The sequence below is a fragment of the Electrona antarctica genome (assembly GCF_951216825.1).
Source record: "Electrona antarctica genome assembly, chromosome: 6".
Classification (NCBI taxonomy): Eukaryota; Metazoa; Chordata; class Actinopteri; order Myctophiformes; family Myctophidae; genus Electrona; species Electrona antarctica.
The window spans coordinates 41,758,784-41,782,327 of NC_136811.1; the positions used below are offsets into that span (position 1 = coordinate 41,758,784).

General features: G+C 43.4%; 1 protein-coding gene across 1 annotated transcript; it reads right to left on the reverse strand.

The window, feature by feature from the left end:
- Nucleotides 1-3,588: 3,588 nt before the first annotated feature.
- On the reverse strand, nucleotides 3,589-22,667 carry wdr26a (WD repeat domain 26a). Its single transcript, XM_079504117.1, has 14 exons — nucleotides 21,851-22,667; nucleotides 20,768-20,867; nucleotides 20,450-20,506; nucleotides 19,591-19,727; nucleotides 18,303-18,400; nucleotides 14,270-14,426; nucleotides 13,821-13,959; nucleotides 13,235-13,375; nucleotides 12,985-13,104; nucleotides 11,890-12,035; nucleotides 11,431-11,509; nucleotides 11,000-11,129; nucleotides 7,592-7,786; nucleotides 3,589-5,938 (listed from the first exon to the last, which is right to left on the reverse strand). Exons 1-14 carry the CDS (start codon nucleotides 22,192-22,194, stop codon nucleotides 5,916-5,918), a joined length of 1,866 nt encoding a protein of 621 aa, XP_079360243.1. The 5' UTR covers nucleotides 22,195-22,667; the 3' UTR covers nucleotides 3,589-5,915.
- Between the last annotated feature and the right edge of the window lie 877 nt (nucleotides 22,668-23,544).

The window sequence follows — 23,544 nt, forward strand, 5'->3', positions numbered from 1 at the left end:
TTAGAGACGTACAAATAGACGTACAAATAGACTGTCTATATAAGAACAGAACAGGAATTCATCATAAGGGAGGTAAAAAGGGAAAAGAAACATATACAGTGAGGGGTGGGCAGTGGGGGGGGGGGGGATTCAGATTTTACGGAGGCCAGTTTCGAATTGCAGCCGTCCGTAGGTGCCCTTTGAGAGCGGTTTTGAAGGAGTCAAGGGATTCACATGTCTTAATGACTGTTGGTAGGGCGTTCCACATTTTGGTGGCATAGGAGCGAAAAGAATGTAGTCCCTTGTTTGTGCCGAATCTGGGTTGTACATGGTTCGTTGCACTTCCTCTGGTGTTATGGGTGTGGACTTCGTTAACATTAAGGAAGTATCTAGACAGGTACATGGGTATCTTGGTGGTGTATCGAATCTTGTGGACCAGACCCATTGCAAGATGCTGTACTCTGTCGTCGACCCTAAGCCAATGAGTTACTATACCATCAAAATCAGTTTAACCAATTTTTTTTTATAAATACATACAGGGACTCTTATAGGGTCCCTGGCACAAAAGCTTTTCCGATGGGGGTCCTCGCCATGGCCAAATATATACAGTACATTAATTTGGGGGTTCCTGTATGAGTGCAGAAACGTGTAGCCTATGTGTCCCTGGAAATAAAAACGTCTGGGTTTCCGAGGCTAATGTGTCAGTGGAGGAGGACTCTGGGATGGAATCTTGCTGAGAGAGCAGCTTTAGCACATAAAGATGGAACTCCTCCATGTGCCATTAAACCGCAAACACTTGGAGGAATTCGTCATACAAAACATCTGGGGTCGCCTGGGGGTCCTTGATCAGATTCCAGGGAGTCAGATCAAGGTGGAGAACCTTTGTGTTTCGCGTTCAGGAGAACATGATTGTATTGGATCTCTGGCATGATGAGCTTGAGAGCTCCTGGACCTGGCCGGATGACCCGTGGCTGGTGTTCGCAGGTAGGTCGTAGCCCATGATGTCGATGCCGTCGCTGGGCTGGTAGTGCCGCAGCTCTTTGTTCTTGCGTCCAAGTAGTTCCAGGCGTGCATCTTAGCTGCGAGGCCTGGTGCGAGGCTCTGCTTGGAGCCGGCTTGGAGCCGGCGGAAACCATGCAAGGCACCAACCAGCACATCAGGAGCAATTCGGGGTTCAGTGTCTTGCTCAAGGACACTTCGACAAGCTCTGTGGGAGCCCGGGTTCGAACTGGCAACCTTGTGGTTACCATCCGGCCACTCTACCATCCGGCCACTCTATAAGTGTCTGTGATGTCACGGACACTGGTCTCGCTTCCTTCCTGGACTACATGTTGTCTCAGTAAGACAGCCCTCCCCCTCTCCACAAGGTGGGGTGAGTGCAGCAAAGCATTATGGTCATTGCAGTAATCCTGCAGTAAGATCAGTGTCCATGACATCACAGACACTTTATACTAAAATATCTAAAAACACATATTACCCACATAAAAACATCGTCTCCCAAACATCATTTTAATAAGATCTGGTTGCAAAAGGGGTGAAGTGGACCTTTAAGCCCTAACTGCTCTCCCCTACACACTCCTCTGTGGCCTGAAAACTGAAGTCTGGATGAAAAAAGGTCAAACACAAAATGGTATGGAATGCCCTTCCACAGGTCTTGAGACCTGCAGCCTATGTGGACATTTTTAAGAACCACTTAAAAACACTGTTAAGCATTTGTGGAATGTCTTAGATTTTTCATCATTTTGAAAGTTGCATGCTGTTTTTATTTCTGTTGTAGGCCTACTGTATGTGAAGCACTTTGTCAGTTCTCTCTGTGAGAAGTGTTAGGCCTATACAAAAACAATGTACAGTTTACTTCAACACTAAATGTTCAAAAGAGTTGTTGAAGGGGCGACTGTGGCTCAGGAGGTAGAGCAGGTCGTCCAATGATCCGTGGGTCAGCGGTTCGAATCCCGGCTCCTCCTGTCTACATGTCGAAGTGTCCTTGGGCAAGACACTGAACCCCAAATTGCTCCCGATGTGCTGGTTGGTACCTTGCATGGCTTCCGCCGCCATCGGTGTATGAATGTGTGTGTGAATGGGTGAATGTAATGCATCTATGTAAAACGCTATATAAATTTACCATTTTGAACATGTCTCACCAGGCATGTCATGTCATTTGTTAATGAGGTAATCAAACATGGCACTACACTAGCTATCATAACATTGGACTACTATGGATGATGATGGTGCTGTTGTTACCCAAATGAAAGGAAGATTTTAAGCCTGCTCTGGGTGTCTGCCAAACCTCGAAGTTGGTTCCACACTCCACAGGAGAGGAGCCTAGTTGAAAGTTCTCTCTTGGAGATTGTAGGAGCCACAAAGTAAGCCTTCATAGCCTACTGGGAATGCAGTGCTCTATAGCTGAGTCACGCATGTTGAGCTTGACATACAGAACGTTGTCCAGGTCCCAGGACAGCAGGTGGTGGAGCAGAACCAGCCATTCGTCAAAGTACTCTGCGATCATCACCAGGGAGAAGGCGGAGCGATCCACCTCCGCCACAAAGTCACGGATGTATGCGGTGTCTGTCGCCGGCCAGTCCGCCCAAGTCGAAGGTCAGAAGGTTGCTGACTTAAAAACACTAACTGTTAAGCATTTGTGGAATGTCTTTTCCATCATTTGAAAGTTTCATGCTGTTTTTATTTCTGTTGTACTGTATGTGATGCTCCAGATAACTGTAATTGTCCATGGACATCCACCTGTTAAAATGTTTAAAACATATTCAAAATATTTCAATTTATTCTTAATATCTTTTTAAATAACAGATGTACAACATCACAATGTGACTGTGTCACTGTGAGCTTGTAGATCTATCTGCTATTTTCATTTGTGCCTGGCCACTTGGTTTTCTTGCAAATCTGGCAACACAGACTATTCAGACACCCTAGGGGAATTTTTGACAGCTGCTGAAAGTTGGGGTAACATTAACCACCAATAAGGCCAAATGTTCTAAATTTCATTATACTTTAAGTAGCATGTGACGTGGTTCCATTTGTTGGGTTGGTTAATTCGCCAGTAAATCAGAGGCAGAATAGGGCGGGCTCACTGTATCACTGGAAAATTGTATAAATGTAGTATTAGTGAGACTGAGAGTAGAAAATAACATGGTAAAAGGTTAAAATTGCGTGACTCTCACTCTCAAAGGGTGAGAGAGGCAGCCCTGTATTCCAGATTTTTCTAAATATTTCAGAAGGTATGTTAATATTGGTTTCTTACAAACAGGAAGGTAGGAGCGCACACCAGTAGTGGGGAGGTGCTGACCGCAGGAGATAACTATGACTGAAAAAGGAGAGAGGCCGCACAGCTCGTAGTCACGATGCCATCAAAATCTTTATTTTTCCAACGTTTCGGCAACAAGTTGCCTTCTTCAGGGAAACGAAACGATGGAAAAATAAAGATTTTGATGGCATCGTGACTACGAGCTGTGCGGCCTCTCTCCTTTTTCAGTCAATATTGGTTTCTTGCAATGTAGGTGATCTGCAGTTGCTCTGGATAAAATTGTCAGCTAAATGGCTACAATGTAAATAATAAAATACTTCTGCCCTTCCGAACACAAGAATCAAACCATCGCCATTTTAAACCCCTGAATGCTTTACTTAAAATATGCATACATAACACTTCTCCTACACAATACAGAACAGTACAATCACTTTTTTTGTAATAACACATTTAAATGCAAAAGAAAAAAGAAAAGAAAGGGGATTCTTGCGAGCCTCGCTGCAAACAAATAGATCTATTGGCTTCTCGTTTTTGCCAAGCCAACTTATAGCAAGGACACAAGAAGCCCCCAAAAAATACTTATAAGTAAACAAATGAAAAATAAAAAATATTAAACCTGTATAAGCAGAACCTACAGAACACCACATCTGTGATTGCTTTTAGTGTTTGATTTATATTGTCATGTGTTGTTGAGTGAGTGTGTGTGTACATCCACTTACGTATGTGTACCACTACGGTGTGAACTGTATGTTCTGTAACAGATTAAACACGACCTGCTGGTTTAAGCGGGAGGGCCTTTGGGCAGGACCACGCCTGTTTGCATCTGTGACACAGCAGAAGTAATGTTCTGCGTGTCGTGTGTGTGTGTGTGTGCACAGTCTCATAATACATGCCATAAACATACAATTATACAGCACATATTATACATAAAAACATCATATCAGGCAGGGTTCATTTGCATGATTCTCCAACAGAAAACAACAATTCGTACAAGATCATAGTCCTATGATACACGCGTGTACAAAATGTGTCCATTAACTGTTACATGGCAGAAGAAATCCACTGAACTAAATAATGAAACAAACAAACGCGGCGATACATGGAACAAAGTAAAACTTTTTAAAAGACATTTTATGCCAGGATCAATCTGAATACATAAAGGAAAAACACACACAAAACCTGTAAAAAAAAAAAGAAAAAGAAAAAAAAGGAAGAAATACAATTCACCAAAGACCAATAAAGACAAAACAGGAACATAATAACAATACAAATATGAGATGTGGTGAGAAGGAAAACACACTGAAGGCAAGAAGAGCATGTGGAGGTTAACCCTATGCTGTGTTGACCGGGGTCCCCCAGGAGATCTGTGTTGACCGGGGTCCCCCAGGAGATCTGCAATTGGTCCCCTCCTTTTTTCCACTCGACACCAAATCTCTGCCCAAAACAGCGGATGTACAGTACAAACTCACAAGACCTTGCGTTGCGCCGTGTTGTGAGTGACTTGTGAGCATGTGAATCTACTACTTTCGCCTTATTACATGCCCAGAATAGAGACGCTAGGGCTCATAGTGAGGTTAATGGGGATACAACAGCGGTTGACACACAAAACCAGATCAATCAGGGTTGAGGAAATGCAGCGGTGGGGGGGTTTAACAGCCAAGTAAAACGGATAGAAATAACTCCTTTCAAATTTAAACTTCTTTTCCACAACAAACAGTTTTCTTATATAATCTTAGAAGGCAGCTAACCACTGAACATGCTTGAATAGGTATAGCAAGGACATAACACGGTATCCGCCACAGCATAAATCAAATACTATTTAGCCATGAAGCAGGTAGTCCTATGCGTTCCTATGCAACACACCGGTCAAATAGAAGACCTCCGAACCATAACCAAAAAGCTCAAATTATCAGATAAATCACACTTTTTTTTCCCTTGTAAAAAAGAAAAAGGGGGGAAAAGGATAAACTGACAGTGTTTCCAAGATTCTCTTCGGTGGGTATTAGTATTACATCCAAGTTGATCCAACTAGATCAGTTCAAATTCCTTCAAGTCCTTCAGTTTGCAAAAATCTTGCTCAAAAACTTTCAGGTGGTGGGGTGGGGGGGGGGAATCTTTTTTTCTTCTTTTTTTTCAGCTTCCTCAAACAAGTATAGTTGAGCTGTTCAGAGGCAGCACTGAATAAACTAATTAAAACAACCGCGCCACAAATACCCTCCACCAAGCACTGCCACTCAACAGCGTATAACTATTCAATGCACGAATGATGAGAATAAATAATATCATTGATAATAAATAATAAAAGGTGGAGGCAGGTGATCATTGGTGGTCCTAAGAGTAGCTCTGTGAGAGGACAATAGGTCCACACAGGTGGAGATGCAACATCATACGTCAGATACTGCAAGCTACACAGCTTGGAGGTGCCAGGTCCCAAGGGTGTCTGTCTGCTGGTTGGCCGTGGTTTCATTCAAGTGATTTTTCTTTTTTTTTGTCTTGATATCTTGGTTTGACATCTTGGCGCCCAGCCAAATGGCACCAACTGGCCCAACCGCCTGGAAGCAGCTCTCAAAACTGAAAAAAGTTTTCTTTGCTTCATTCATTCCAGAGTCTATAGTCTCAATTCTCTTTTTTTTTTTACTTGAGAAATGCAGAGTGCCCTCGGCTCCAGAGGTCACCATCAGCTGTCCATGCTGGAACATTCTGGAGGAGAGACCAGGGGGGGGTCAGTGTTCTTAAGTACACTTTTCCAGGCTGCAAAGTTAACAACACACATACTATGTAATGAAGGCTGTTCTCTAACAGCTTAGCCCGTTAGAACCAGGAAAGTTATAGTTATAGTTATAGATTTTAGCTTTCTAAAACGGGTAGTCCCAATACTTGATTCTGATTGGCTGGTTAGTCACGTGACCGGGGTAAATTTCACCGATAACCCACACCTTCAATCACTTTATATCATTCACAGCTGATTCCGTATCTCTGTAGCTTTACTGGGGAAGGGGAGCGCTTGATTGCCTTGCAAACCCATGCCGTGCGGGCGTCTAAGCGCCGCCCGGCTCATAAGACTGTGAATGTGTGGCTCCAGGCGGCCCCGTAAAGACATCAAGCGCTATTCTCCCGTCACATAGCCTACTTGCAGCAAAACCAAGGACTGTCTAAAGAGGATGAGACGCGAAGACCGTATGGGCGACGCCATGTTGCTTATGGTGCTCCATGGAAGGAAAGAAACATGCGCAGTTGAGACCAAGGAAGCTGAACGCGGAAGTGTTGGCTGCATATAGCCCATTGCGCATGTTTCTTTCCTTCCATGGAGCACCATAAGCAACATGGCGTCGCCCGTACGGTCTTCGCGTCTCGTCCTCTTTAGACAGTCCTTGAGCAAAACCAAGGACAGTCTAAGAAGGACGAGACGCGAAGACCGTACGGGCGACGCCATGTTGCTTTGGAAGGAAAGAAACATGCGCAGTTGAGACCAAGGAAGCTGAACGCGGAAGTGTTGGCTGCATATAGCCCATTGCGCATGTTTCTTTCCTTCCATGGAGCACCATAAGCAACATGGCGTCGCCCGTACGGTCTTCGCGTCTCGTCCTTCTTAGACTGTCCTTGAGCAAAACAAGGAAGTGATGTGGCTCGCTCTGGTGGCGCAAAGCGTAGCTACTTTTGTGAATTTAATAGTTTTATTAGTTAGTTAATATTGCTATATGTTTGTAACCGTTTTAGAAAAGCAATAAGCCACTCGAGGCCCCAGCTTACCGGGTATTTTACAATGGCTGGGAGGGTAGAAGACCCTGCCTACGCCCCCAGCCATTGTAAAATACCCGGTAACCTGAGACCTCTCGTGGCTTATTGCTTTAGTATACCGTATATAGCAACATACGATTTTTACCACCTGCTGTGTGAAGCACAGCAGAGCTGGTTTATGATCAATCGATTTGCCTTTCTGGACAATTTTTATTTTTTCAGAAACCTCTTAGGATTTAGAACAGTGGTTCAGCTTGTATATCTGCTATTTTTGAGAACGTGAAAACTTGAAGTGTTGGAAACTTTAGAATAATTTTGATTTTGTTAAACAAAAATCCAAGGACCCATGAAAAATTGTGAGAACTACTGGTTTAGAAGGTATTTGTAGTATCTGTGTAATCTTAGATTTTTTTGCGTCGGCTAGTCAAAAATAGCAGACATACTTGTTATACAAGCTATACAAGCTTGCTATCTTTGAACTTTTTTGAAAAATCTTGAAGGTGTGAAGTGAGAACTACTGATTTAGAAGGCATTTGTGGAATCGGCCTCTCAGGTCTTATATTAATGGGTTGAGCTCTTGCAGGCCAATCACACCACAGTCATTTGTGTCAATACCATTTAGTCCCTCTGCGTCCTGGACATCCAGGAACGGGGCAGGCCCCCAGATGCGGATGGTGCCATCATCTGAGGCACTGGCCAGCAGGCCCGGCAGCACAGGGTTCCAGCTCACACAGTTGACTGTGCGGGTGTGTCCCGTCAGCTCCGCGATGGGCAGCTCACTGCGCCTGTGCCAGATGTACACTTTGTGATCTGCAGGAGGAGGGTGAGATAATATGAGTTCGGTGTTGACCGGTGGCCGTGGCCATAGCTCTGGTGTCTCATTTCGGCAACAAGAACCAAGTGCACCGCGAAACGTATATCACAGGGTTCTGGATTTGTTTCCACACGCTACACGGCTCAGTTTCAGATAAGCTTCTCAGAACTTAATTTGAATCAAAACTTTTACTTTAAAATATTTTCTAAAATAATATAAGCTGATCTACAAGCCCACAATTCACGTTTTTTGATGATTTCTCTTCCACCTCCAGGTGTCGTTCTGATTACGTTGGAAACGTAAAGAAAAAAAAACCTGTGAATTTCACAGGTTCTGCAAAGTTTAAGGTTCTAAAATGTTCTGGGTTATGAAAAGGGCCATCAGCGTCACGGATCTATAGACCTCACTGGTGTAGATGGTATCATAGCATGTCATTATGCAGTTAACCCCAATACAAATGTGTTATCTAATATTTTAACATTGATGTTTCTTTGGTGAAATGGTTTTAGAATATCTCAATATTACAATTTCTTTGGTGAAATTAGAATATTTCAATATTACAGTTTCTTCTTTTATTTACAGTAACTAAACTAGACATGTACGTGCCCGTCGCAGTCGGCCAACGGCCTACTTGGGAACTTGCTAAATAGCTTAAAAGGGAAATCTACACTTGATGTGTAATTTTAAAAACAGAAGTTACTCTTGCTGGATCACTATTTATAATGGTGATTTGCAAACCAAATTGTCTTGCAAAGCACACCGCAGCAGACCAATTATAGAGCCTTGGGGATCGCTACGCCGGTTCAACAGAATATTAGGGTTTAATCGGTTAAGTAAAATGGTAAATGGTGCATTTATAAAGCGCCTTTATCCAAGGCGCTTTACATAGATTGTGCATTACATTCACCCATTCATACACCGATTGCGGCAGAAGCCATGCAAGGTACCAACCAGCACATCGGGAGCAATTTGGGGTTCAGTGTCTTGCCCAAGGACACTTCGACATGTAGACAGGAGGAGCCGGGATTCGAACCGCCGACCCATGGATCATTGGACGACCTGCTCTACCTCCTGAGCCACAGTCGCCAGTAACATTTTTACCTTTTACAGACAGGCCCCGACCTTTCACACACTTTTAAAGCTACTCCACTCTTTGTTAACAAACAAGTTGGGAATTTGAGAGATGTATTGATTCAACCCACAGACACTTGAGTTACTTCTAAATGGCAAATTGCTGGATGTTGCGCTCACTGCCACAACATCATTAGAACTACTGTTGTCATCAGAATAATTAAGAGTAACGTTTCACATAATTGTCTCTGGCAGGTGGAAATCTCATATCTCCTTTCAGATCTGCTACTTTTGATGCTTTTGTGTGACACTGTAGTATGTCCAAGTAGGGCTCTAACTTGAGAAAAAACACAAAATGTTAGTAGTATATGGAGAGAAGAGGTTTCTGCCAACAGCAACGCAACAACATTCACCCTGGCAAACGGACAGTTATTACAGAACAGCTCTTTCCTTAGGTATTATGACCTACAGTACTCCACGGTCACTCACTATGTTTGTTGTCAGAAACCTTTCGTCTCTGCACTGCACTCTAGTGGATGTATTGCTTAACATTACAACCATGCCAACACGAAGGAGGCACAATAGTGAGCAGAGTGACACAGATGCATTGTTTGAAACGGAGACATTGATTTTACTAAGTAAAGAGAGTCTAAATGGACCTTAAAGGTCCCTGCACACAGAGCGTGTTTTTCTGATTTTTAGCGGCGTTTCTCCATAAATTTTCCGAAAAACGCGTCCAGTATGCAACCACCTTTAGTGTTGATTTGCTTGCCTGGTATATTTGTACTAATTTATTTATTTGGCTCCATGATTGGACATGGTTCAGATGGCTGATGGTCAGTTGAGTGAAACGTGTCAATACAAATGTATGTTAAGTGAAGAGTCTTCACTTAACATAAATTTGTCTTGCACACTGTCTTCACTGAAGACAGTGTGCAAGACAAGGCTAATAGTTTTTAACATTATGCACTTTATAAAATTAACAATGTGTATGTTTAGATGTACCAGTTAGCAAGCAGGGATCTACCATATGGGCACTGTTGGCACGTGCCCAGGGGCCCTTGGACACCAGGGGCCCCTCAAAATAATAAAATAAAAAAGAGAATTAGCTCCACGGACATTTTCCACACTAATCAGAATTAAATAAATGGTGTCTAAAAAAATAGTGTTTTATTGTTGCTGAGAATGCAGCTGAAAAGTGCAATTATGTGTAAAGCAGCAACAATGCGCTAGATTGGATGAAGGTGGGTGGGCCCACTGGGATGGGGTCAGGTGGAGAGGTGATTCTGATGGAATAAAAGACGTGATGTCCACCATCCAGCATTTCTTTGTTTTCATTCTGCATGCATAGCGTCAGGTGGCTTGACAAAAAAAAAAGGTAAAAAGACTAAAATACACTGGCGGATTCTCTTACCCATTTGCTTACTATGTGGGTCAAATAAAAATGATGTGCTTGTAACTGACTGACTCACTCTGGGGCGGGGTAGGTGGCCGGGAATAGGGCAATATAACAGCATAAAACTGCCCCAAAATGCCCCAAAACCGCTCAACTTTTGCGCGCACACGCAAAGATTCACACGTGCATGTGTAGTGGGGCCCTTCCAGCTTCAGTGCCCACTGCCCAGGGGCCCTCAGAAGTGTTAATCCGGGCCCGGACGGTTAGCTCAACCGTCTGGGCACCTAGGCTGCTGAGCCAGCCTGACACCGTGCCGCGGGTTCGACTCCCGATCCCGACGGCCTTTGCCGCGCGTCTTCCCCCCACCTCTCTCCCCATTTCCTGTCAGTCTACTTTCATCCTATCAATAAAGGCAGAAAAAGCCAAAAGAAAAGTGTTAATCCGGCCCTGTTAGCAAGCATTGGCAATATCACTCAGTGCTTGCTCTGTGGCGTCTCTAAAGCTACAGGATTCATTATTGATTTAATTATTTGCAGCCGTTTGGCTGCATTACGGAAATTGTAGTAGCAGTGAAAGAATGTATTACTAAGGTTACGGTACAAGAAATAATACCCGAGGCAAAATCATAGCCAACTCAAGTGTGTATAATCCTAACTATATAGAACTCTTAATAAAGAGTGATAGCAATGAGTAAAAGTCTAACTACGTGGTTAATAGAAAGCTCCCCATGCGGAGGCCTTGCCTTCACTCCCGCTGGCGATGAAGTCTTCATTGTGTCCTCCAAAGCAGGAGTGGATGGTGTAGAAGCCCTGTGTCACTCCCTGATACTTTCTCACCAGAACACGGTCCTGCAGATCCCACAAGTGCACTCCCTAAAATAAGCACACAAGTTAATAGTTTACCCAGATCCACACGTTAGGGACGTGTCCACCAAAATAATTATAATAGCTTGAATTTATATAGCATGAACATAAGGACGCTTTACAAAATGTACCAACAAACAATCAACAACTATATGCCATAAGCCTGAGAGAATAAGTGTCTTTTCAAGAGTCCAGTGTTGGCGAATCTCGTGAGAGTTCGCCATGGTGGAAGGACCGCTTGGGGTCACCAGGACCCCAAATTGAACTAGCGCCATACGTGATAGACATAAAGCACATACAAGCTGCTCACCTGAGTAGCGACATTCAGCAGAGCCAACCTTCCGTTCTTTGAGACGGTGAAAGACATAATAGGATGATCCTCCTGCACTCTGTAATGGCACACGACACAGTGTCAAACTGGAAGACGCACACATGCTTGCGCTTATTACTGCTGGTCGGGATAGGGTCATTGTTGGAATCAGACCGATATATCAGCCATTATTTGACTTTTTATGACAACATCGGTATCGGCAATTATAAAGCCAGTGTGTCCCGATTTCTAACCGTCATTATAGGCAAAGGTTTCCAGAAAATGTGAAACAATAAAATAAAAAAAAGCATTATTTATTTGGTAGTAAGTGAAATTATTCTCAATTAGAAACTTGTAGCACGTTTTGACAAAATATTTGTCAAAACATCATTAGTCATTGATCTAAGACTCAGTCATTGGTCATATTTAGTGCTGGTTGCAGCCGTGCGATTGCCTCACATGTTTCTGTCTGTGAGGTCCTCAAAGTTGTAGCCGCGGATTCTCTGGTGTGTGTCTGACGCCAGCACGGTCCTGGAATCACTCAAACACCACAGACACTGGACTCGTACTCCCTCCCACGAGTCCAGGAGGTTGCCGTCCAAGTCCTGGGCAACAGGAATAAAAAAAAAGAACCACTCAAAACACTTATCTACATTAGTGAGCAGTTTGAATCATCATATATAGAGCATATGTGCATGCATAAAGTGAGTGGCCAATCCAGTGTCAAAGTGAGTTTAACATTGTTTAATCAGAGAGGACTTTTCTGTTTGGATGTATAGGCTGGCAAGGCCAGGAAGTAGGTTTTTGCCACTCAGTAGGCCTTCCCGCATAACCTCCGGGTATGATGATGATGATGATGATTTCTTCCCACTTCAATTGTCCTACTAAACAACCGCCACATAGTTCATAGTTCTTAGTGGGGAAGGGACTTATTGACCTTCATCAGTTAGTTAATGCACTTATACCTGTGATACTATAAACTGTGAATACTCTAGTACTTTATATTTATATACCTCCTCCGATTGCAATTTTGCACCGTTCTTGTGATACTCTTGTGATACTGTACTTGTACATTGCTGCTATTGTGTATTGTCTACTGTGTATTGTCTGTCTGTTTTAAAAAGCGTCATGTACTACTGCACTTTTGCCCAAGACAAATTTCCCCTTGTGGGACAATAAAGTATATCTCATCATATCTCATCTCATGTCTCGCACATACCCTCTATAAAAAGAAAATAAACGCTGGCACACTGAGGGCTCCAATATGAATATTTATTGTAGAAAAGGTTGCTGTGATGTTTCGAGCTAAACGCTCTTCCTCAGTCTTTGCTACAATGAAACAACAAGTCAATTAGAGCCCTCAGTGTACTGATCATCACTCACAGCACCTGCCCAACTTTGGGTTTGGTTCTTTGGGATCACTAGACCTGTACGTGCCCGTCGCAGTCGGCCACCGGCCTACTTGGGAACGATGCAACTTGGGAACCTAATGATATACGTTGTCATAGACATTACAGAACAAATGCTGGGCCTCAGAGCTGATTAACTACTCACACACTGGTAGAATTGGCCTCTCTGGCCACCCGTGACGAAGCGCTTGCCATCTGGGTTCCAGGCCACGCTGGTCAGGCTGTCCTCGTGAGACTGGCTCATCTTTGTCCGCAACTCCCCCGTCTGGGTCGGCGGAGACAAGAGACGCAGGGGGTGGGAGATGAAACCAGAGCGTAATTTACATCCTTTGCAAGCAGCAAAGTGGGTATTAGTTTGGATCCACTGTCAGAGTCTATGGTGGCTATAGGGTTACCTGCACATTCCACAGCCACAGCTCAGAGCAGTCGTCGGGGCCGCAAGCGATCAGATATGCGTCGTCCGGGCTCCATGCCAGGTATGAAACACCGTAGGCGTGACCCTCCAGAGTCTTCATCAGCTTCAGCTGGTGGGTTTCCTGTCCAGTCAATGGGAAAACCAGTGATATCGGTCAATCAGGTCTTGTCATGTACTTTACCGAGACAATCTGGCACTTAACATTGATATTTACTATAGTAGTAGTAAGCCTTGCTGCGCCGTGAGGCCCATAGGGCAGTTTCTGTAGCGTTAGGCAGCTTGATGTACAAGTACACCCCCTGGACATGATGTACAAGTACACCCTCTGGACATGATGTACAAGTACACCCCCTGGACATGATGTACAAGTACACCCCCTGGACATGACGCTAGCATGTGCAGGGACTTACACCATCAAACCGTGATGCTGAGTGCCAAGCAGGGAGGCATTGGGTCCCATTTTTAGTCTTTGGAATGATCCCGGCCACGGACACTCTAACCACAAGGCCACAGAGCTGGTGATATTTACTTTGGGTCATACGAATCGTAACGTTAGTGTTGCTAACCGTGTCAACATGCCAAATGATGACTGTGGTGTCTTTGGATCCCGTTGCCAGCTTGGTGCCATCATTGGAGAACTTGCAGAACCACACCTCGTTGCAGTGCTCAGTGAGGATCTGCTGGGTGTAGCAGGGGAACTGTTTCCTGTAGATAAGACGCAAACATGTGAGAGAGGGGCCAATCTAGGCAAGGTTTCTGCTTTGTCATTCATGCAGCCACTGAAACAACCTTGTGAAGTGCAGCGATCAAAGTTAAAATAGATGATACAGAGCAGCAGGAGCGCAGCTGGTGGGGGGAATAATAATTGTCAAGAAAGGGGCAAGGACATTGGAGGTAAAGAGATGGGTCGGGAACGGTGATGACAGCGCACTACCAAATATGGACAGATTGTAAAGGAAGCCAAGAGAGGAGAGAGAGGGAGGGTGTGGGCCTGGGGAATGAGTGAGGTCTTTACCGGCTGCAGGCGTGATCCAACAGGAGAGACACAGAGTCCAGGCCACTGTCCAGCTTGGTGTTGTGGTAGAGGCAGCGCTCTCGCTGCAGCTCCACCGCCTGTCTCAGTAGAGTCTGCAGCCTGCGAGGCGGCAGCATCACGGACGGGGGCAGGTATGCTGGACAGACAAGCCAAGGGTCACATTCAGACTGGATCATCAGACTAGCCCATTTAGACCTGAAGACGATTCTACAAAGTCTTCTAAATCTTGACAGTTTTCTGAAAAACCCATGTTTCTATGACAGTGGTGTTCAACCCTTTTCATGTCAAGGACCCCCAGAATTATCTGTATTTGGCCACGGACCCCCATCTGAAAATATGTCGTTCCAGGGACTCCCCCAGAAGCAAAGATTTGAGTTTAAAAAAAAGTTCGCTCTGAAAGAATATATATTCAAAGATTTGTGGCACATTTTCACGATTTTTCAAAAATACAAGCTTGTAGCACAGCACTCGGTGCCGCGATATGAGCTTGTAGATCTGCTATTTTTCAATAGCTGAAGTATAACATAATGCTTAAAACACCAAAGGGGGTTCCCGCCCTGAATGGGCTAGAGGTGATCAGGGTTTTTGCTGTCCTAGGCTTTGGAATGCTCTGCTTGAGGAGATTAGAGTTACTATCGATTCTTCTTATGAAGCACTTTTTTCTTTTTTACTTTTCAATTTGAATTCTTATTATATTACTTTACATGAAGCAAATGCAAAACTATTGTAATGAGTCTGTGTATGTACGTACGCATGTCACTCTGCCACAATAATTAACTTAATACACCATCATCCTCAAATCACAACGCAATAAGTAATAAAGATGATTGCAGCAGGTAAACCTTTTTAATACCATAAAATAAACTCATAAAAAGTTTGGAAACATAACTTTGGTTGATTATTTCTCCCCTTTAATACCACCAATTGGTATTGTATTTTATATCGTTTTTATCGTTGATTAGTCACCTAGTCACCAATCAGGCATTTGTGGGATGAGCAACACAGCTAAATGTGTGGGCAGCACCCCCAAAAGATTTGCCAAAAGGGCAAATGGTTGCTATTCACCCTTGCTTTGAGTTGCTTAGTGGATTTGATGATTGCACTCTCCACAGTAATAAGGAAAAAACAAGACATATTGGCAATTTTTACACTTTATTAATTTTACACTAGGTGTTCGGGAACTCAGAAACGTGTGGAAGATCCATACGCAGCCACAACATCTTACTCGGCATGGTATGGGGCGGTATCTCTCTCATAGGCAATACAGAACTTGTCATCATTGAAGGCCATCTCAATGCAGTGAGATATCGGGATGAGATGTGGCGATCCCATATCTTCAGAATCTGGGACCTAACACCATCCTCCAGGATGACAACGCTCATCCCTACAGAGCCAGGATCATCACAGAGTACCTTTAGAATTTGGGAGTGGAGAGGATGGAATGGACTGCTGTGAGTCCAGACCTCAACCCAATTTAACACTTGTGGGATCAGCTTGGGCTTGCTGTACGAGTGACCAACAGAATCACATTGGCTGACTTGCAACAGATCCTGGTTGAGGAATGGGATGCCATCCCACAGCAAAATGTGGCTAGGTTGGTAACCAGCATGAGGAGGAGGTGCCAAGGTGTTGTGGCTGTATATGGATCTGCTACACGCTACTGAGTTCCCTATCACTTAGTGTATATTTAATAAAGTGTAAAAATTGCCATTATGTGTTTTTACCAGCTGCTGAGTCTATCATCGATGTGCATCCTCTAGTACAGCTGGGCTGGGCTGTGTGTGTGTGTGTGTGTGTGTGTGTGTGTGTGTGTGTGTGTGTGTGTGTGTGTGTGTGTGTGTGTGTGTGTGTGTGTGTGTGTGTGTGTGTGTGTGTGTGTGTGCGCGCACACCGCAAATATATCCAGGCGGAAACGAATGACAATAGTTCCACCTTAGAGAATTTTGGTTCCTACCTAAACTACTGCGCTGAAACTGACAGAGGCAGTTATATAATAATGCAGCTGGTAATTAATTGATTTAATCAATTCTTGTTTCCTTATTATTGTAAAACAGTGCAATCATCCAATCCACTAAGCAACTCAAAGCAAGGGTGAATACCAACCATTTGCCATTTTGGCGGATAGACTGGCGTTACCCACACGTGTTGCTCATTCAACTGTGATGGGGACATTGTGCATTTGTTTGCTTGTTTAACTGTATGTAATGTGTTTGTTTTTTGTTTGTTTGCTTTGTATTCAGGACGAAGATTGATCAAAAAGATGGAGGTTATTGATATCAAAACCGATCGCATCGCTCCACAGCTTGGGAGCGCCTGTTGCGCAACATTTGATGTTGCGCAAACCGAAAATCTTAAAACGTTAATAACTCTTGATCTAAATCATAATGTCAAAGCCCCTCAATTTTTAAGACAATATATCAATAACAAAAAAGAACAAAATTATAATTTTGTACCCATAAGTCATTATTAAATATGGGTATGAGGGTACCATATCAATCCTACTATCAATGAAGGTATTTACTGTGACTTTAAAGGCAAATTTATACTTTGTTGTACGATCGTATCGCACATAAAAAGTGCCATAGATGTATAAGCTTACAACGTGTCGCTGCACTCTTCATTGTCAGCTTGTAGATCGGTATGTACCATGTAATTGTAACTACTATTATTTAGGGCTGTCCAATGATTAAAACATTGAATCAGATTAATCACAGCTTCAAAATGAATTAATCATGATTAATCACCATTCAAACTATTTAGTTATTTTTTTAAATTCTTCAAATATGTTTTATAAAAATAAAAATGCAAACAAAAACTAATTTTAAAAATCCCCTTGGGATTAATAAAGTGACAACTTTTACAATATGTCCATTACCATTATACAAATTAATTCCTTATATATTTAAGTTTCTAAACGTCTCACATTCTGCATATTTCCACGTACCTGCAAATAGCCGATCTACAAGCTCACAATGCGTTCCGGATGCGACATGTTGTGAGCTTGCAGATCAACCATTCTCAGCATAAAACACATCGTACGACAAAGCACAAGTCAGGCTTCACTTCAATAACTTGAGATCTGTGTTTTGTTGGCCGAGGCGACGTTATACAGCGCTCCTCGACGCAAAAATAATATGCTATGGAAAGCTAGTTTTCGGTGGCAGTGTGGCAGGTTGTGTTTAATCAAACATCAAATTTACCTCAGTGTTTTTGGGTCGGGACATGACGACATGTTCTACTTGTGTCTTGGATCAGTGTGAGCGGCGTGCACCTCATCATAGAGTTGTGACTCTGAGCTGTGCGCATCAGAGTGTGATTACGTTTAATTTGTTAATAATTAAGGCCTGTTTAGGGTGTGTTATAGCTGGGTTTGAGACTATGGAAATCTGGGACACTGTTAACACTCCCATCGCCCAGGACGAAGTTCTTTGTCCTTTCTATTAGTAATGCCCGACGCCCAGGACGAAGTATTGTCCAAAAGACGAAGTTTATTGATATGAGAACGGATCGCATGGCTCCACAGCCTGGGAGCGCCTGTTGGGCAATCCTTGGTGTTGTGCAAGAGTGAGACGTCATCGAAAAACTCCCTCCCCTGTTTAGCTGATGAAAACTCGCGATCTAAATCATCAAGTCTAATTATGAAAAAATATCCTGTGTTAGATGGCGCTCCGCGGTCCAGTCGCTAGTCGCGATAGATTTTTTCTTGTCTCCCGTTGTTGTCGATCAACTCTAGAGTGGTGTGGCTATTGTTAGCTGCTACACACACATCAACAACAACTTCCGGTCCGTCCGGAAAAGGGGTCCGTGTTTATAAATCGACTGGGCGCTATAATGTAATGGATTAAATAACTCCGGGCAATTAAAGTGTTAAAATTTAACGCAATTGACAGTCTTAATATTATTACATAAGACAGATGTTTGTCTGGGTTATCGACTACAAATGATGTACACAGTCAAAGCACGTAGAATATAAGAGCTTTACTCATATCCATGCATATAAAACTATACTCACTTTGTAACTTGTCTAGGAGCTTTGTACGGGACATGGTTCCTTTGCCTTCCCATTCTGCTTTGGCTCGCAGGTCCTCTGCGTGGCTGCACATGAGGTACCTTCCAAGGAGATGACATGACATCCTCTTTAGTCCCTAACACTCTGATAAAACAACAGCCCAGACCTACTGCTAATGTACAACAACATTGGCCAGCTTAGAGGTCAGTCAAGGTCTTTGTTGTTGACATTAGACAACCACATGTAGATATACTGTAGGCTATAGTGGCAATTCCCAAACAGTGGGCCGGGATCCACAGTTGGGCCACGATGGTGTTGCAAGTAAAGTGAGCCAGCAAATCATAGGCAAAACACTAAAAATAATAATAATACAAAATAAATAAAAAATAAGTTAAATTGTGATACCGAATAACAACCGCTTAAAACAGTCGGGTAGTCTGCGAACGCCTTCAAGATTTCGAAGCGGGACCTCATCCAGAAAAGGATAGAACATCAGAAAAATATATGTTCTTAAAAAAATCTATCAATATAGAAAGGTATTGCAATGGAAATTCAACTAATAAACAGTGAAGTCCAGATAAAATGGCATTTTGAGAGCAACTAAATTCCGTATCATGACAGATTTCCAGGTGAAACAGGGTAGGGCGGCAATGTTATTATAACATTGGCAGAATTTGATTTAATTGCTGAAAAAGTAAGTATATCATAACCAACATGGAGAATAACAGTTGAAGATTGATAGAAGTGTAGATGTCATGATTATCATTGGTTGAAATTGGTTGATTTAAGATTACATAATGACTTTTAAAACAAATCTCGAAACGACTATAGATTTCTTTAGAAGGAGTTAACATGGCATTTTTAACTTCATGTCAACTTTAACCCATTTAGACCTGAGAACGATTCTACAAAATGTCTTCTAAATCATGACAGTTTTCTGAAAAACATGTGGTGCTCAACCTTTTCATGTCAAGGACCCCCAGAATTATCTGTATTTTGCCGCCGACCCCCATCTGAAAATATGTTGTTCCAGGGACCCCCAAGAAGCAAAGATTAAAAAACGTTCGCTCTGAAAGAATATATATTCAAAGATTTGTGCCACATTTTCACGATTTAAAAAAAAATAGCAGACCTACAAGTTCGTAGCGCAGCGCTCGGTGCCGTGCTATGAGCTTGTAGATCTGATATTTTTCAATAGCTAAAGTGTAACATAACGCTTGAAACACCAAGAGGGGTTCCCGCCCAGAATGGGTTAAAGACTTTGCATCAGGCTCTGGGTTTGCAGGTTTACCCGCTCAGGATGTGGATGCGCTCCGTGTTGTACTTGAGAGGAGTGAGTTCAGCTCGGAGGACCTGCAGAGCTTCCAGGACCTTGCCGTCCTCCAGGTACTCCAGGTACTTCTGCTGCAGCAGCAGGAACTTCATACGCTTCAGCGAGTTAAAAGTTGAGAAGTGCAGAAGGATGAACAATGGCAAACACGGAAGCCGTCATGATATCGTGCGTGCATGTATGTGTGTGGGTGTGTGTGTGTGTGTGTGTGTGGACAATATTATGTCTTGAAAATAATTGCGATGAATGATTTAAGCCTTTTAGGCTTCATAATCAAATCTGGCACAGGTCAGATATGACAAATAACTTAAATATACAAAGAAATTACTGACAAATGTAATAATTTTATACTTTATAATAAAAACAAGGCGATCTGCTATTCTTGCGAAAAAAATCAACATGTTAACGATTATGAACTTCTAGTCAATTTACTGTTTGATCAATCGCCTAGCAACCGAGAGCTATTCATAGAGCGCAATCTAACTTAATCAATAAAAAAAAACATATTTCTATAGGTTATACTATAATTATTCCCTCCCACACACGGCACTTGCGCCGTGTGTGGGAGGGAATACGATTTGATTTCTTTCAAAAAAGAATCAGACGGTATACTATGTATGTAGCGTAACACGGTAGAACACACCGCTGCTCCTGGGCTATAGGCAGTGCTACTCTGCTACATGTGTACTGGGATGTTTTTCAACCACATAATGATGTGGTTGAATTCCTATGAAATTCCTAAGATAAATGGCCTTACATCATGTTTTACAATAATTGACATAATCTTCAGCATTTCAAGGCTTACAGTCCTTCCACTTACCACGATGGCGCTCGGTGAATGCATCAATGCTTTCAGCTCATTCAGGTCACTCTCAGCCTAAATGGAAAAAATAAAGTATTTTAATTAAAAATAAATTAAGGCAGGTTACACTGTTAATTAATCTATAAATAACTTGAATCAGAGTGACAGAGATTGGGAGCACAGTGAATTATACACCAACCAAAAGGTGTTTTTGTAACATTATACCCCCTCTCTGCAGGCCAAAATGTAGTGCCTGGGATTATAGATGTAGTATAGGGTTGTGTGTGTGTGTGTGTGTGTGTGTGTGTGTGTGTAAGTTAAGATGACTTGAATAACCTTGTCCCACTCTCCTTCCATGACATGATTCCGGAACTTTGTGGCTGAAGGATGCTCCAGTCTGCAGCCGGACTCCTGCATCAACAAGTCCACCGTCTGGCTGTAGGACATAGACATTCAGAATAAAACAGTGTTTCTGTCTGGCTGTAGGACATGGACATTCTGAATAAAACACTGTTTCTGTCTGGCTGTAGGACATGGACATTCTGAATAAAACACGGTTTCTCAACTTGTGGGCTGGGGACCATACAACGGATACTGCAAGTGGACCCCCAAATAATTGGAAAAACATTAAGATTTTAATGAATAATATAACATTAATATATAGATTGGGGTGTGTGTGTGTAGGTGTGTGTGTGTGTGTGTGTCGGTGTGTGTGTTAAAATAACGTTTTTAAGATCTTCAAATGGGCCCTGATCCAGAAAGGATTGAGAACCACTGGAGTAAAACATCAATTTTACATGACAATCAGTGATCCGTGAAAGTCTCAGTGCTCGTGATACTTTGACTGGTATAAGAAGAACTTGTGTCATCATTTCTCATGAATCATGGGCATGATGGCTCACAAGTCTCAGTGCTCATGATCAATTCATGACACTTTGATTGGAATTGCAACTGGTATCATTATAGCATGAATCATGGCTCAAGTCTTCGAAAACAGATCAATAAATGTGACTGTGTGTCAGCCATCTGCCAAGTAAAGTAGGCCCTTTACCAAAGATTTAACATAAACAAGGCAAGCTACTTTTCAACACTGCTGTGACTAAGCTCTAAATGTATTGTGATCCCCCCCAGACTATGCTAACTATTACAATTTAATAGTAAAACACCATAATAGTCTATGAGGGACGGGGACACCCCGGTTCTACACAGTGGCGTCCATTTACGTTGTGAGAGACATGTCATGACATGTCAACAACAAGACTATTGTCGACATGTTCCAACACGACGATTTCAGTGATTGGGGATTTGAGGACGGTGATTATAATTTCACAGCTGAATAGAAGAAGACAGCTTTCATATTTGGCCGTGATTGGTGACATAACGGACAGGGCCGAGGGTGTATTATTTATTAGGACTTACTTTAAGCCTAAATCGTGTAGATGTTGCCCTATCAACCTGATGACATCTTCCTCGGACTGAGAGAGACGCTTCTTCTTCTTGACGGTGTTGTTGGCATCCTGTGCGGCCGTGCTGTTGTTGGACGCACCAGCAGCCTGGGCCGAGGAGGACACTCCGTTGTTGTTGTTGTTGCTGCTGACAGAGTTGCCATTGTTCGAGGCTGACGACGTCGATGACAGCAGCCCGTTGGAGTGAGCCGCCGCTGCTCCTCCAGCGGACGACGACTCGCCGTTCTGCGAGCCGTTGTTTCGGCAAGAAGACAGCTCTGGATCTTGACCCCCCTGTCCTGCTCCGTTGGCCTGCATGATATTATTGGTATGGCGGTTGATGTGCGTGACTGACGGAGCGAAACAACGAAGGACGGGCGAGCGTGGACAAAGTTAAAAAGCCCCCGAAAAACGCGACCGTCCGCAGCAGTCACAGGCCCGCTGACCCACTTGCACAAGCACCGGGCTCCCCTGCTCCTTCTGCGGCCGAGTCTCGGTGTTTGTTCCGCGGCGACGTACGCTGCTCCACCCGGCGGGTCCCCGAGGCGGCGGAGGGAGAAGCGGGGGCCAGAGTTAACACGACGGGAACATTTTGTGACGATCTCGGTCGAAACGGGCGACTGTCAACCGTGTGCGAGCCGTCAATACGCGGTGGGGTTTGTGGCCGTGTTGAGCTCCTCTCTCTTGTTATTGTTGCTCTTCAGACAGCTGCAAACCCATTATGGACTGATACGCACTGATGTCACCGGAAATTCCGACACGACTTCTCGTCCGGGTAGCTAGCTACGTAAAGCGCTAGGTGGCGCTGTTTGTTCGCTCTTATGTGAGGTCAAATAAGTGAATAGCAATCTGAGAACCCATCGTCAAAATATAAAGGAAAACCAGCGCCCTCTTTTCCTTGAATTGTCTGTCTCGAGAGACTAAGTGAATAGTAACAGTAGCCCAGTCTCAGCCCAGTTAAAAATGTCAGATGTACAAGCTTGCAGCACGGCACAAAGAGACAAGCTGGAAACTTGTATATCTGCTTTAGCTATGGTAACTTTTGATTGATTGATTGAAGAATTTATTAACAGTTTGCAGAATTACAGTACATTTCAAGCACAAACTCAATACAAAGGCTGTTAACTGTGAGTGGACGACCCAATTAAGCATTACACTTGTTTCCAATAGGGTCCACCATGTTCAAATCATCAAAACATTTAGAGACGTACAAATAGACACTTCTATAGACAGAACAGGAATTCATCATAAAGGAGGTAAAAAGAGAAAAGAAACATATACAGTGAGGGGAAAAAAAAGGGGTGGGCTGTGGGGGGGATTCACGTTCAGCTCCGTTAATTTGTTTGTTTTCCTTGGAGGAGCTGCGTTGCGTCACCAAGTCGGCTCCGTGGCCGTACCTTGAGTTGGCTGTGTGGCCGTGAACTCATGTTTTCTGGGTGGGACCCCCTGTCTGGATGTTACACAACTGTCTGTCTGTCTGTCTGTCTGTCTGTCTGTCTGTCTGTCTGTCTGTCTGTCTGTCTGTCTGTCTGTCTGTCTGTCAATGTTATATTATTCATTAGTGGGGGTTTTTCAATTATTTGGGGGCCCACTTGGCCACTTGCAGTATCCGCTGTACAGTCCCCGGCCCACAAGTTGAGAAACAGTCCAACAGCCAGACAGGAACAG